The 16,056-nt window shown below is 34.8% G+C and overlaps 2 protein-coding genes across 3 annotated transcripts; one reads left to right on the top strand and one right to left on the bottom strand.

Annotated features, from left to right (window-relative positions):
• The first annotated feature begins 4,311 nt into the window (after positions 1-4,311).
• Positions 4,312-6,748, top strand: LOC112091983 (NAD(P)H-quinone oxidoreductase subunit U, chloroplastic). Its single transcript, XM_024166935.1, is given in 6 exon segments — positions 4,312-4,662; positions 4,865-4,926; positions 5,056-5,145; positions 5,409-5,430; positions 5,433-5,545; positions 6,576-6,748. Coding segments are annotated over 6 exon segments (648 nt in total). The 5' UTR covers positions 4,312-4,397; the 3' UTR covers positions 6,672-6,748.
• Positions 6,749-10,696: 3,948 nt separating this feature from the next.
• LOC21401554 (E3 ubiquitin ligase PARAQUAT TOLERANCE 3) lies at positions 10,697-15,836 on the bottom strand. 2 transcript variants are annotated; one of them, XM_024166927.1, is made up of 14 exons: positions 15,773-15,836; positions 15,381-15,520; positions 15,215-15,285; positions 15,055-15,130; positions 14,826-14,956; positions 14,495-14,665; positions 14,138-14,407; positions 13,855-13,902; positions 13,738-13,778; positions 13,369-13,459; positions 13,088-13,283; positions 12,849-12,977; positions 11,952-12,640; positions 10,697-11,650 (listed from the first exon to the last, which is right to left on the bottom strand). In XM_024166927.1, exons 1-13 carry the CDS (start codon positions 15,809-15,811, stop codon positions 11,977-11,979), a joined length of 2,067 nt encoding a protein of 688 aa, XP_024022695.1. In that variant the 5' UTR covers positions 15,812-15,836; the 3' UTR covers positions 10,697-11,650; positions 11,952-11,976. The 2 variants fall into 2 exon arrangements, with proteins under 2 accessions (XP_024022695.1, XP_024022694.1); XM_024166926.1 differs by having other exon boundaries at positions 12,849-12,980.
• Positions 15,837-16,056: the final 220 nt, after the last annotated feature.

The raw sequence follows: 16,056 nt of genomic DNA on the forward strand, positions 1-16,056 counted from the left end.
AACTTATTCTGGTTGTATTTCAAGTCGTTCAACAATTACGGCATCTAGTGAGCCCGCCTCAATGCCGGTTATTGATGATGAGATAGAGGCCATGTTTAGAAAGCAAAAGATGAGTGGGAGTGGTGTAAATGTGCAAAAGAATGATGTGGATAAGTATTTAACTGAGCAATGCGAAGAGCTAGTGGACGACAGTTTTGACATCCTAGATTGGTGGAAAGTAAATGCTCCTAGGTATAAGGTCTTGTCCCAAATTGCTAGAGATGTGCTTGCAGTTCTGGTTTCGACGGTTGCATCTGAATCAGCTTTTTCTACCGGTCGTCGTATTCTTGATCCTTTTAGGAGTTCATTGGCTCCTAGGATGGTCGAAGCACTTATTTGCTTAAAAAGTTGGTTGAACGCGAAGGATGAAGAATATGAACCCGTGGTTCTTAGGCAATATATGGATGAGGTTGAATCTTTTGCAGGTTGCTATCATGTTGTCTCAGGTAATGCTAATCATGATTGTACATACTACACATACTTGATATAATTATATCTTATTTATTCATTTCATGACATATGTAAATTAATTTATAATTTTCTTGTAGATGATGGTGAGGTTGTTTCTACTCCAACGTGTTCAAAGGACGGAAGCGCTCAAGTAAATGATGCGGAATCTTCTAAAAGACCCAAGTAAGATAATTAGAATTATATCTATTTCTTTCTCATTATCTATTCAATTTCATTTACTTAATTCTAATTTTCTATTGTAGCGATGCATATGAAGATATAATGGATTTGGATTTGGATTCGGATGAAGGGGAATAGGAGGTTTATGAGAAATTGGAAATGAACTTCACTATGTTTTTTAATTATGCTTTGGACTTCTTAATTTCTTATGCCAAGTTAATGTTTTTTACACTTTGAACATTAGTATTGTTTGTTGTAACTTTTAAATTTCTACTTTATACTTTAGATTTTGGACATTAGATTTGGATATTTTGTGTTTGTGGTATTATCAATTTGGATGTTGTGCTTTGTATACATTTATTGTGATTACATGCTTGCATACAAGGAATATTGAGTATTTTTTCGCAATTTTTGGTCCAAAAATGCAACTAAATATGCAGGTAACCGGATAGTTAACTGACAGTCACCATCCAGATTACTAAAACCGAAAACCGACCGGAAACCGACCGAAACCGACCGAAAACCGAACATTCGGTTAACCAAACCGATTCGTATTTTCACGGTCGGTTTCGGTTCTCAATTTTTAAAAACTGACAAGGTCGGTTCGGCCACCGAACCGACCAAAACCGACGGTTTTTAACCGCCGAACACCCTTATAAGAAACCCTGCAATCTGGATTAGTGACCGCAGCGCGTTTGTGATTTATGAAGTTTAATTTTAAGAAAATTTCATATTAATATCCTATATTTTAAAAGGTAATAATTTGTTAGTACCTTATCTCTTCGATCATTTTAAATTGAGCTAGTAAGGTTTTAAAATTTTATTTTTTAATATCTTAAAGTTATTTTTTGAATGTAAAATGTTTTTACTCTCTTTAATAATTATATAAAAACTAATAATTTTAAAAAATATAAATATATTAAAACAATAAAAAATCTAAAAAAACTCTCTCAATCTCTCTCCTTCCCCCTAACAAATCTCTAGAACACAGACAATTATGAAGAACAACTCATTAGGGTTGTACATGGGTTGGGTTGGTGTGGGATAGGATTTTTTCTTGCTTCGTCCTAAAGGGTGTGGGTTGCACATATTTAGCCCTAATGATGTTAGAAAAATTTCACAACCCAATGATGTTTAGGTTGAGACGGGGCGGGGTGGGTTGGGTGGTCAGGCTCATCATTCAAAGAATCAAAGTTCAATCAAGAGGCAGAGAGAGTCGATAGGAGAGGCAGAGAGAGCTGAGAGGAGAGGCAAAAAGAAGCCGCCGGTGCTAGAGAGCTTAAGGATCTAGGTCGACTGGTCGAGAAAGGACTGAAGACAGTCTGTGTTTGCGTGTGGAGAGGAGAGTTGCTAGACGAGAGAGAGTAGAGCCTAGGGTTAGAACTTAAAACTTAGAGGACAGGGCCCATACATGTTTGTGTGGGTTAGGTTAGGTTGGGGTATGCGAGATATTATATGTCCAACTCACAAACCACCTCAAACACCTCGGGTCAGACATTTAGTGGGCCGAAAAATAAAAAATAATGCTGCAAGTTGCCTTTTTCAATTTGGGTTGGGGTGAGCTGAGTTGAGTTTGCGGGTTGTTCAAGTTTATGTACAGTCCTACAACTCATACACAAATCTAAAAGAAAATCATATTAAAATCATATTAACCCAAAAAAAAATTAAAATCAAGTCCAAGAATGCAAGAACACCAATAACATCAAGAACTCAAAAAACTTAAAATCCACGATTCGATCAGACGAATAAATTCTAAGACCCAATCAGAAATCCGAAGAAGAATAAGAGAAAAAAGAAATTCATCTGAAATTTTCGTCAACCAAACGAACCATTTCAATTTGAATATCTCCCGTTCATGTTCAAATCGATCAATATCCAAACTGTCCAAGTCCAAATATATAGTATAGTATATATATACATTCAACTAAAAAATCTTCCGTTAAATAGAAACGCAAAGTCTGAAAGGCAAACAAACCACCTAAACCTCTCAAAGGATCTACTTTGTGCCTGAAGATTCTCATCTCCAGTCTCATGTAATCTCCATTAATATTATACTAATAATCTAGTTTCCTCGAGTTATTTTTCATATTCCATGGCTCATGTCTAACATTTATATTTATGGGTTTTCTTTGTTTTTTGTTTTTTTTCGTGATGCTAATTTTTTTTCCAGTTTTGGATTTACCATGTAGGGCCGTGCGTGGTCTGGTTCAAACCGCCGCCGGTCCGGTTCCACGTAAAAAGTAGGAATCGTTTAGAAATGGTTTAAAACCGGATTGGACCGGACTGTTTAGAATATGTATTTATAAAAATAAAAATAGAAAGAAACCCTTTGAAACCTTTTTATCAAAACTACGTAGTTTTAACTCCTTTCTTTTGCTTAGGACTACATATGATTGTTGTTTGTAACTTTTAGAATGCTAATTTTAGAGGATGATATGCATTATGTAACATATGATTTTGTTAATTAAAAAAAAAAAAACACATACTAATGGTCCAAAACGCGGTTTAACCGAACCGGACCATTTGTAAGCGGTCCGATCTCATCTTACTAATGGTCTGGTCCAGTCTAGATTTTTAGAAACCGTTATTAATGGTCAGGTCTGAAAACTTAACGGTTTGAGACCGAACCAGACCGTGAACAATCTTAACCTTATGTGAAGAGAATAAAGTATAGGATGGCTTTGGCATGGACGGCGACGCCTCGTCGCTCTTCCTACGCTTGCCGGGACTACACGAGGTCACGACAATGTCAGAGGATGGGGGTCAAGGTCGCTTGGGTGGGGTCGGGGCTGCGACGAGTTGCAACAAGGTTGGAGAGGGAGGAGAGTGCAATGAAAGTGGGTCGTGCGGGGTGGGTTGGGCTTGCCAGTAGTTGGGTCGCTGAGACTAGGCTCGCCAGAGAGAGAGTTATTCGAGAGAGAAAGAGAGAGGAGAGAGAGATTGTTGAGAGAGGAAGAGAGAGAGAGAAGTTTTTTCAATTTTTAAATGTTTAAAAATTATTAGTTTCTATTTAATTAATGAAGAGTATAAAAATAACATTTTATGTCCCAAAAGAGGACTTTAAAAAACAATTTATTAAAACGCTAGCATACCAATTTAAAATTATTAAAAATATATTATTTTAAAAAATGATTACGCTAAAACACATGGTATATTATATGAAATATTCCTTTTAATTTTGGGAAATAGTAGAAAATATGCTAATATGAAAAACTTAAGAAAGTATATAGGCCAATTTTTAGTTATAAAAATTAATAGGCCATCATTTGTCAAGTTATGGTTCATAACCAGATAAGTTATGAACAAACTTGTCAAGTTATGGTTCATAGCCAGACAAGTTATGAAAAAAAACCGTGAATAACTTGTCAAGTTATGGTTCATAACCAGACAAGTTATGGACGAAAATAATAATTTGACCTATTTATTAATTTATGTAAATTATTAACCTATTAATTTTAATTCATTTCAAGTCTTGGCCTATTTCTCTTTTTCTCTCTTTAATTTTTAATTAGGGCCCAAGTTGGCCTTTGAATTGATTTCCCAAATTTCCAATTGTTCCACGGTCCACAGCAAGAGAGCTAATTGTTTACAAGTAAATGAGCAGTATTAACCAGATAACATTCTTATGGTACATATCCTTGACCTTATCTTATACCAAATAAAAAGGGGTCCTCCAAACACCTACAGTAACTCACAAAACCGTCGAAACTCTCCCAAGCAGGCAGGCCATGGCCGTGTCATCCTCCACAGCAACACTCTACATTGCTCAGAAAGGTTTTCCGCTTCCGACGCCGAGAAATGGCTCCACGTTCTCAAACTCCGTCGCACTTGCATTAAAGCCACGCAGATTTTACATAATCAGAAGCTCCAGTGACGCATCAATCGAGAGTACTACTGCAGAGGAGGCAGAGTCAGATAGCTCCATAGAAGTTCCCGAAGGACATCCATCCCTAATTTCTGCGCTTAACGTTGAAAGGGCTCTCCGTGGCATACGTAACGATCACCACTCTCATTTAATATAAAACTCCAATATCTCTTATGTATTTCTTATTCAAGTATGGATAAATTTCTTTTACCATCAAATTTTAGTGTTTTTTTTTTTAATTTCACTTGAATTTTCTGTACCTTAGGAAACTATTAGAAAAGTAAAGTGGCTTTGAAATGAAACTGAATATAGAGTAGGTTTAGAGTGCAGCAATCACAGATGTAGATTATTATGGAAGGCTTGGACTACCAAGAGGGTGCTCATACGATCAGGTTACAACTCTCTAGGCATATCTCCCATAATTTTCCACCATTTCCCCTTGTTGACCATTTCATTCCTTCTAGCAAAGCAGATTGAAGATTTACACATCTTCCCTCTCTCTGCTCTACTTCCAACTGCAGGTTATTGACGCATACAGAAGCAAGACAGAAGAGCTGAAGAATCAGGGATTTGAGGCCGAAGAACTCGACCAAAAGCTCGAAATGCTAAAAGTTCGTAAACGTCTATTATTATTTTAAAAGTTCTGGCTGGTTTAGAATCATGATTTTTAATTTTATTACAGTGTTTTTCTCTTATAAAAAATTTAAATTTTAAAAATTAAAATCATAAATCATGATTTTAAACCTATAAACCAAACTTCACCTTAATCTTTCAAATTGTCTTCATTTTGCCAGTTTTATTTCTTATTTTTTTTTACTATATGTCAACTTCCTAGCAGCCACATATCCTTTTAACAATATAAGATGATCAACAGGAATCGTACACAATTCTGTCAACCCCGGAAGAAGAATTTATGACTGGAGCTTGGCCAGGAGTGAGAACCCAGACAGATACGCTTGGCCTTACGAGGTTGACAGCACAAAACCCCCACAACAACCTCCGCCTGCACAGGTACTTCCCAGAACAAGTGTTTTTCTCTGTTTGAATTCATGGTTTTGTTTCCTCAAAATTTAATAAGATGGAATACATTTGGTTAACATTTGCATTTGTGCCATCTCTATTTTTTTCCATTTCATTCTAAGGATATTCTAAAGTGAAAGCAAAGCACCCTATTAAACACGTTATAAATGCCGTCTGATTTACTATAGAGTGAAGAATAATGTAAGAGGACTTTTCAGACAACACTGTTAAACACACGGTGTAAATGTCGTCCGAAATAAGATGCCCCACTGTAGAATCCCATTTTCTTATATTTTGTTTTTTTGTTTTTTTTTTTTAAAGAGTTGCGGGGAAAGTATTACCCTCTCTTCTCTGCTTTATAAAATGTTTGAAGTTATTTTTATTTTTATTTTTTACGGTTTTTAAGAAAAAAAAAATAGAAGAAAAAAAATGTTTAGTATAATTAAAGATAAAAAATAGAAATAAAAATAATTTTTTAATTTTATATAAAATGAGAGAGAAATGATCCTTTTTTATTTTTTATTTTTATTTTCTCCTCTCTTAAGTATAGAGAGAGAGATGCATTAATGAATTTTTTCATATGAAAACAATCTCTTTGATAAAATTATCAAATGCATTTTTAAAAATGATTTCTGTTTGAGATTGAAAACGTTTTCATTTCTAATTTTATACAAAAAATAAAATCATTTTAGAACGAGTTCTAAACGCACCCTATTATGTATTTATTGTTATGTGTTATGTTTAAACAATTATTCATAAGATACCTGTTTTTGGGGATTTTTTTGTAGGGGAACAGGTTTCTTTTTAGAGTCTCTTGCAGAAAAAAAAAAAAAAGAAAAGAAAAAACCTAGTCTACTCCTCAAATTAATTTGTCCTTAGATTAGCAAAAAATAATAATAATTTGTCCTTAGTATTCCTCATCTCTTTTTGTATAGGATCTATATAGTCCGTTTTCCTTTTACTGCTCTGATAGTATCAGTACGGTTTCTCACGCTAAGATGGTCTGTCTCTCTTGTGGCAGGAACCTGAGGATGTTGGCCCAACACTATCAGTGGGATACTTCATATTGGGATGGATGCTTGTGTCCTTCGTGTTATCTATTGCCCTTAACCGATAAAAGAATGTCTAAACAAACGGACCTCGACAATAATTCCTTCACAATGACATAATTATTTAAATATTAAAAAGTCAATTCAAGAAAACCCGTCTATCCACTTCAAAACCATTTTGTAATTTTATTTTATTATAAAATTGCCTAAAATCACGTGTGAAAAAGATTCAAATCACATGTACAATCTCAAATGACGTATAATCAATTACATTTTGTTACGTTATTTTATATGAAAAAGTCAATTAAAGAGCAATTCAATTTTTTTAATTAATGTAACATGAGGTCATCTCTAACTCCTTACTTCATTTTAAGTCGCTTTATCTTCAAAAAAAATAATAGTTTCACCCCACCTTTGAGTCGCTTTATCTTTAAAAAATAATAGTTTAACACCACATGAGACCATCACCAACCAAGCGCAAAATGCTGATTTACAGCTTAATTTGCACTCTAATTAGACGCTATTGCGCCATGGCATTTTACCGTTTTCAAAGAACACTGTAGTACCGCGGCATATGCCGTGGTACTGTTCACTCAACGTAATTGCACTATGGTTTTTTTTTTTTTTTTTTTATTATTTCCTAATTTTACCCCAGTTCAAAAACACGATCAAAATGTCTTCTTTTTTTAAACTTAAAAATACAAATCTTTATGCCCGTTTGTTTCCTGTGTTTAAATTCATAGTTTTGATTTTATTACAGTGTTTTTCACTCACAAATAATTTAAATTTTAAATGCTAGAATCAAGAATCATTAATTTGAACGCATGAACCAAACGGCCCTTCATTTTGATAGCCAATTTTTTTAAACGATTTTAGTTTAATTTAAATATTTGTGAAAATGAACTAAATGAATACTTAAATACAAAAATTAAATGACAATGCTAAAAATCCAAAATATCACAATAATTAGAATAAACTTACACTAATATTAAAATAAACTTAACGCATCAATTCAAGATGCAAAGGAAGCGCCAACTCCAGAAGTTGAAACGGCGGTAGATGAAAATACCTGATTATAATAATTCCTTGCAGGCCATAGACAAATCAAGGATAAGGATGCTCACATTGCGCTTCGAAATGCATAAATTGATGACTTCTGAGAGGACTATACTAATTCAAGGGATAATAATTCAGATAATTAAATGACGTTTGGGGATGAATATTTTTTCTGTGTTTATGCTTTATTATTAAATGTAACGTTTAGTTGTTAAAGTTTTAGTTATTGTAAGTTCGTGTTTAAATAATATTATTCATTATTAATTTTACGAATTGGTTAAATAAAATATTATTTTATCACATTAATGTGTATTATATATGTTTATAATTAGATAAATAAATTAATTGTCAATAATTATTATAGTAAGTAAAAAAAAGAAATATAAAAAAGATTATAAAAAAGAATATACCAAGAATGTTTCTTTTAGAGTAAAGTTTAGATCAAATGACTTTGGAGATGAACTTTTTGACTGGTGTGAACTCCAAACTTTACGGTTTGGGAGATTTCCTAAGAACTCCAACCTATTTACTGGAAACTTTACTCTAAAAAAAATTCTCAATATGTTTCTTTTTAGTCCTTTTTTATATTCTTTTTTAATTACAATAATAATTCTCAACAATTAATCTATTTAACCAGTTGTGCACATATAGAGTATAATATATATTAATGTTATAAAATAATATATTATTTAATCATAAAAATAATAAATTAATTATATTAATTAAACGCAAATATTTAGATTAAACCAAAATTATTTTAAAAAAAATTAAAACTTGGGATACCAAAAGAAAAATCTTTATTTTTGATAGCAAAAAGGAAGAAATTTTTATCATCCTTTAAGCTTGGGGTAAAAATTAAACAATAAATAAAATACAAATTGGCTTCTTTTTTAATTAAAGAGCGATATCGCAATTGTGTTGGTGAACAATACCGCAGCATGTCACATTTTGCCGCTGCACAATAGCGCTCTGTTAGAGTGCAAACCAAGCGGCGATTGGAGAAACTCTGATATCGTTGGTTAGACAATAGACACCATTTTATACACTAAAATTGAACGTAGAAGCACATTATATCCTTAATTTAAGTCCTATACTAATCAATAATGAAATTAGAAAGTAACTAATATTCGGCCTTAAATTGGGAAAGACACTTTACCAAATCATTATACAATTCTAGATTTGTGATTTTTTTAATCGGGTTAACTTTTAAATTGTAGGAGAAAAGGCTTTAAAAATGATTTCACAAGGAATAAAAAAACCTTGAGAAACCAAAATTGTTAAAAATATTAGATTCTTAAATTTTTTTTTTTTTTTAAAAACAACTCTACGACAGATCAAATTTTAAAAAATACAAAAAATATCTTTAACAACACCTATGACTAAATGGGAAAAAAAAAATCCTTTTTAAACCAACAAACTTCCATTTTTCTTTTATCTTTTTTTTTTCTTTCATATAAAAAAATTCCATGAACTTTCCACTCCCTAAAAATAGCCTTTGTGTTGAAAGTTGCCCCAAATTTAGTTAAAATGCACCAAAGTTGGTTCTATATTAATAAATAGATTAAAAAAATAACATTAAATACGTGTCGCTTCAATAACGTCCTAAATTGTTTTCTTTAACTTAAAAAAAAAACATGTTTGACAATCTTGTTTTTCATTTATGTTTTTTATCCTAAATGAAAGAAACAAAAATTTCTACTTTAGAAGTAAAGATCGGGACAAGACTTGGACTCATGGTCGGACTCAAGATCAAAGTCAAGGTCGGGATAGGAACCAGGTCAAGATTTGGCAATGAGGTCAAAGTCAGGTGCACTGTGGTGGTAGAGACCGACCCCAAGCCAAACTCTGGTTGTAGGTCGTTCCCCTGTCTTGACCCAAAAGTCAACCACAATCCCGACCCGGACTCCTATCTTGATCCTACCCTTGACCTCAATCTTGATTCCTATTCTAGAACGAGAAATTTTTAATTAATAGTTTCAAAACAATAATTTCAAATGGAATTGAGAAATGGAGAAAAAGTAAGAGAATTAACAAACACAAGAATACCAATGTGTGTTTAGGGGAGGGGGCGACCTTCATATTTTAAAATTGACACAAACTCTCACATTTAACGTTTTTGATCTATTTATTTAACAAAAGGGCAAACTTTGACTTTTTTTTATTTTTTTATTTTTACTTAAGGGATTAAATTTGGTAAAACTTTGGACACAAAGACTTGCTAAAAAGAGAGAGAAGTTCAGGGAAAAAAGGAAAAGAAAGAAAAAGTGAGCCACGAAGGCCCGTCCCCTCCTTAAAGCACCACTTTCTCTCGTCTCAAGTACCCCAACCACCGCAAAAGTTTTCCAACTCCAAGATCTAAATGTACGACGACCTCCATAAACTCAAGGTCCTCCCCAACGCTTCCGAGCTTTACCTAAACCTCGACAATCTCAGAATTCCTTCAACGCTTAACCTTCTTGCACCCAACAACATTGATGAGGATTTTGACATAAAAAGGGGGTCGGGCGAGCCCTATGGGAAAAGCGGGAGGCATTGTTGTCAAAGAGGACGGAGCGTGCCAGGCTTGGAAGCAAAAATGGAACTAAAGAAAAAGGGTGTAAGAGGGCCAGCAAGTGTTTCTAAAGGAACTTAGAAGGGCAACAACCAATTGCCTTTGCTATTCATGCCAGGGCTCGCTTGCACTTTTTTCTTTTAAAAAATGCAAAAGTATTAATTTATGAAAATTGCTGAAATTATCCCTAGAGTGTATTAAGTTTAAATTTTTAATATTAATTAAAAATAAGAGGTAAAAATCTAAACACATGCAAATGATGTCTTTTTTTTCCCTATAAACATTCTTCCCAATGTTAAAGTTACAGTTAAAGATTGTTTTTTTAATCTTTTTTTTTTATTTTAAAAAGAGAGAGAATGCTTTCTTTATGCGTAAAAAGTCATAATAGAATTTTTCAAAGGAAAAAAATAACGGCAACGCTAATTTTTGTTTTTAAATATGATTCTAAATTTTCTAATCAAGACAAAAAAAAAAATGTGTGCAATACCTATAAGAATAGGTACTCTACCCAAAATTCTATCCTTTTTTACATTTCTGATTTCTGTTTTTGGGTTATATTACGTGTGTTGTATGCCTCCATTTTTCCCGCCTTCTCCACAGGAAATCCCGCGCCTTCACATGGTCACATCCCTTTTATCGCCTTCCACCGACAACGCACATCATCTGTTTCACTTGTGCCACCGCCAACTACAACCAACAATTGCCACAGCCACAAAATCCTACACCAGTCGACTATCTATCACCATAAAATTCTGGGTAATACTGGCGTAATTAGTCCCCCAAACTGTGTAAGCGACAAGTAAATCCCTAAACTTTTAATTTTGACAATTAAATCCTAAACTCTTGATTTAGTGACAAATATTGGCGTCATTATCACCCCCAAACTTTTTCGGTTTTACGCTTTTTAAGTGTCCTGGGTTTTATCAAAAACTTGGTATGGTAGTTCAGAAAGAGAGAGAAAGAACTTGTTTCTTTGTTTCTTTTTTTTTTCCCCTCTTTCTTTTTATAGGAACTTAGTAAGTTCCATAAAAACTGACATATGGGGCACGTGATCTATTCCCTCAGATTTTTTAGGGACGTTATCAATTAGACTAGATTTGTCACTCAATTAGGAGTTGGAGACTTAATTGCCAAATTTAAAGTTTGGGAACCAATCGCGCCAATTACCGAAATTTGAATTCGCCTTGAAGCTCTCTTCTTAATCTCTCCCTCTATCACTAATTTGATCAGTAAAATTTCAATTGGGTCTCTGACTCTCCCTGCCCCTTCCTCTCTCCTACTCCAATCTACTTTTAGCAGATCCGAGGGTCTAATAAGAAAATGTGTGTGCGCGTGTGTGGAAAGAAACATACCTTCAACTTACAACGATCTCTGCAGAAAGATGTTCACAGCATAAACAATCGCTGCACAAAACTTCTTTGCTAGCGTCCGCATCTTATGCTAAAAGAGTGAAGAAGGGTAAGTTAGCAGATATTAAAAGAAAATACTTATTGTCCAAATGCCGCTGAACTAGATCTGTATCATCAACAAAACCAACAGAGAATTATCCCATCAGATAAGAACCAAGTCTTAATTGTGTCAAAAATAAAAAGTCCATCCCTTTCTATCATAAAGAGGTAAAAAATATTAGAGCTAAAAAGAACAAAACCTGTACAGATACCTATACACTCTTTTTATTTCGCAAAAAAGAGTACCAGCGAGACCAGCAAGTATGTAAGTGTGCTTCATGTACACTCATTACCTCGGGGATCAGCCCCTTGCCTCCTTCAGTGTCCCTTTTTCCGCTTATAGTACCGATATTCTTCTGCACCATCCTCATCTGATCCACTGACCATTTGCCACCTGCTGTGACTTGGCTCAATATTGTTACTCTCCGAATTGTGCTTGGAGTGTTTGGAACTTTGACTGGGTTCTTTTTTTTGCTTCCTCTGTTCACCTGAAGTGGCGTCTTCCAAGTCGGATTCTGCGAAGTGGTGTTTTTTATTGTGCCTTCTGATACCATGCTCAACTCTCTTTCTACCAGAGTCATTTTCATTTCTAGCTCGAGGGTGATGCTGACAAAAATCGTGCTCCTTTTTTCCATCTTGCTTTTTGTAGCTTTTATGATGGTGCCTTTTCCTCTCATCGCTGTGACAACCGGAGCTGCATGGCAGATCGTCCACTTCAGAATTTGGTCTCTCTGGGCGATGATTCTGCTTCTGATCTCTAGGAGAAATCTTCTGAGGATATCCATCTGCCAAGTGAATGTCATCGTCTCTGTGGCTGTAATGATTACTTTTCTTCTGGGACCTTTGTGTAGAACTGTCATCAGAGTAGCTTCGACTCCTTTCCTTGCTTATATGACCTTTGAGATCATACGATGTTTCCTTCTCAGCAACAAAGCACACCTTGTTAAAATCTCCATTTTCGTCATCCGCAAGCCACGGTTCTCTGGGAAAAAGTAGTACCATAATACTTGCATATTGAATCAATTGACAAATTTCCAGAAAAAGTAGCTAAGACAGGACAGATATTTACCGTTAATCGAAGGCATGTTAATTAGTGTTTACTATAGTTTTGAGAGATATTTTAGAAGCAGGACTCATAATTGCAAAGGGAATGTTTGATTTATTGTTGCTTGATGTTATCAAAGACTTACCTCCTAAAATTCTGGTTCCAAAGCTTTCGTCTCTTTTCACGTTCTTGAACATCCAAAAACTCTGAATGACTTGCATAATTGTCTTCACTAGTTCCCAATGGAGGTCCTACTTCTCCCACTCTCATGCATCTGCTGCAAAATCAATGGGGAGGAAATTTATATGACGTTATTGAAAAAGCCAGTTATTAAATGGAAAACAGCAACATCTTACAAACAGCAATAAGCAGATAAAAACTTACCCAAGGGCTCGCATGGGGTGATACATTGATGACATATAGGAAGGAACAGGAAAAGGAGCAGCTGGAGGTATCCCTGTATTAAAGGGTATCATCCCACAGTTGCCATAGAGACTTCCATAGGGCCTGACATGTGGCATGGGAGGCGCACCCCAAAATGGCATAAAACCTGACATAGACCTTGGGAAAATAGCATTTCCTGCAATCTCCAATGTAGGCAAGCATCAACAAAAAATTTTTCCACAATACATATGAGATTTGCAAGAAAGGGAACAACCGAATACCTGTCTGAGGCATAGGACGTGGACTTAAAGCAGCTGGGCAATCTCTAACAAAATGATCTGGAGAACCACACATGTAGCATCTTCGGGCACCCTGATTTCATAAAAATGGGTTCGGATAAGTTTCAGATGGAGCTAAAAAAATGTCACACATGAATTATCCACTCTGTCTTATTTTCTCCCAGTCATCTCATTTATTGCTAAAACATTGCAAGAAAATACGAAACTTGATAGAACATGTCAACTAAAGAAACATAACAGAAATCATGAACCAAGGTAACACCAATGTGTTCCCACATGATTTACTAAAACAATATGTTATAAGACTTAATTGCAGGAATGAGTTTCACTAAATATGTTACCAACGCATACCTTCTTATGCCTTCCAGGGTCTACAAAGTTCTTATGTCCACCTGAAAAGTTCAAGGTCAATACAATAGATAATAGATTATGTAGATTCTCTCTTTGTATTACAAATATAGATCTTACCTTTATTATCAACCAGGTCTTCCCTCTTTTTCTTCACTGTAGATTCAGCTGTAGTGTCATCAGAAACAAAATGAAAGGTTAAGAGTTCCGAAAAAAATCTGATAAAGATACGCATACCTATATGAGACTTCTAAAGAGGAAGAAAGTTCTGATATACTACAATCATTAAGTGTTAAAAGATGGCACTTAAATGCTGCATATGAAAACAAATGCAAGTGCAAATAACACATTAATTAAAAAAAGTCTAATAACAAAGTAACCAGCAAACTCTATTAGATGATACCTTCCCCACGCATGGGTTGGCTTTCCCCTTGGAAATCATCACAATCCACCAAGTCCCCAGGTCGAATTTTGTCTATTTGCTTCCTCTTGTGTGAGAGAAAATTATTGGCATTCAATGCATTCACTTTAAATGGTGATTTACAAGGCGATTCCACCATCACATGATTAGAACCCCTCCCAGTTTCGGAGGGAGAATGAGGCAGCTCTGGCGCTCTTTGGAAGACAGACATACCACAAGAGATATCTTTTCCTTGAATTCCAGATTCCCCATCTGTTTATGGAAAGTTAATAGTAAATCACCAACTTGTGAGTCCAATTTAGGCAGTTGCAGATATCACAACAGGTATAAGATACGAACCTGGGGCATATTGCTGACAATCATTGCCCAACCCATGGGTTAAAGTCTGAGATTCAAGAAAATGCTCGATTGCTTGTCTAAGAGACACATTTGGTAACAGATCTTCTATTCGGCATTTGGCCGAAAAGCACTTAGGACACCTTGCGTTTTCAAGCAGCACTTGATGGATGCCTGAATCCAAACAGATTAAAATCAGGATGATGACAGTAGAGATGACTTAGCGGGCAATTCCAGTTTCATAATTATTTTCAATACTGGCAGGTGAAGAAAATTTATAATGTGTGCATCAATCTAAATATCCCAAGCTCGTGAAAAACATAAATACACTTACATTTCTGACAAAAACTATGCTGGCAGCAAGGAATCATCACAGCTTCCTTGAAAAATGAGTTGCAGATGGAGCATTTAAGCTCTGGTGGCAAATTGTCATTTTGCAATGTTGTAGCCTTAGCATCTTCCACCCTTGAATTTCCAGACATCTCAAGCATTCAGATTGTTGGGGGGTGGCGAAAGACCAGGAAAACAGTTAAAAGACACAATGAGTAAAACTTATAGCCTACCGTTTCATCTCCTCTTGAACTTTGAGCTCCAATTTCTTGTGAAATAACTCCTCTTCCACTCCATCACAGGCTGGACCTAAAATCAATTTACAGAACAATAAAATTATTTTGCTAGATCATGGATAAAGATTTCCAAACTAATAATAGAAACAATACATACGCCCTGGAATAGAATCACTAATGTCACTTGTCTCAAACTTTTGGCATCCTTCCACTGCAGGCTCTAAACCTCTGAATGCACATAAGCAGATTATAAATAAGAAAATTAAACATTCTTAAAAGATACGCATTAACAAATCAAAAGAACCCAAAAAAAAAATTCATACTTTGCTGCAACGCCAGTGTTCGGGGAAACACCATCGATCAACGTTTTTTTATCCACATCAAGATTCAAACTAGATAGGGTTGCCTCGGGAACAGGATACAAGTCCCCCCCAAAATCATCGAAGTCAATTGTTTCAATGTTCTGTAAAGTAAACAAGCGACACCAACACCAAATATGTTAAGAAGATCGAAAGTAAGCAGCAGGTTCACTTGAAGTTGCAGTGGAAAATGAAAAGGCGCACACTTCTTATATTAAGAGGCATTATGTACATATAAAACAGAATTAATGGTATACTCTAGAAAATTCCAAAGATAGCACAAGAGACCTAACTCCTAAGTTTCCACTTAGCTTGAAAGTGCAAAATAAACCAAAATTCCAAGTTTACCAACATACCAGTGAAACAGATGGATCGCGATTCGCGATTTCCTTCATCCGGAGATTCTCATTTACGTTGGAAAGAGGCCTGGCAATTGTAATGTTATAATATATGAGAAATTACATTATCTTTAACTATCATCATCAAAGCACACACATCATACCAGTCACATTTATACGTAGATAATAGAATTTTATTCTTCCTTCCCTCAAGAATTAATTATAAGTAGATGAAAAATATTATAAGCTCCAAAATTATAAACATTTATAAGTTTTTTTCCCTACATATTCGCTTGCACTGA

Source organism: Morus notabilis, unplaced genomic scaffold (assembly GCF_000414095.1).
Source record: "Morus notabilis unplaced genomic scaffold, ASM41409v2 Scaffold348, whole genome shotgun sequence".
In the NCBI taxonomy this organism is placed as follows: domain Eukaryota; kingdom Viridiplantae; phylum Streptophyta; class Magnoliopsida; order Rosales; family Moraceae; genus Morus; species Morus notabilis.

Coding starts and splice junctions, on each gene's coding strand:
- LOC21401554 (XM_024166926.1), bottom strand. CDS start 15,811: ATGAAGGAAATCGCGAATCGCGATCCATCTGTTTCACTG. Junction 14,957..15,054: donor GTTCAAGAGGAGATGAAACG/GTAGGCTATAAG, acceptor TGGAAATTCAAG/GGTGGAAGATGCTAAGGCTA. Junction 12,981..13,087: donor CACCCCATGCGAGCCCTTGG/GTAAGTTTTTAT, acceptor TTGATTTTGCAG/CAGATGCATGAGAGTGGGAG.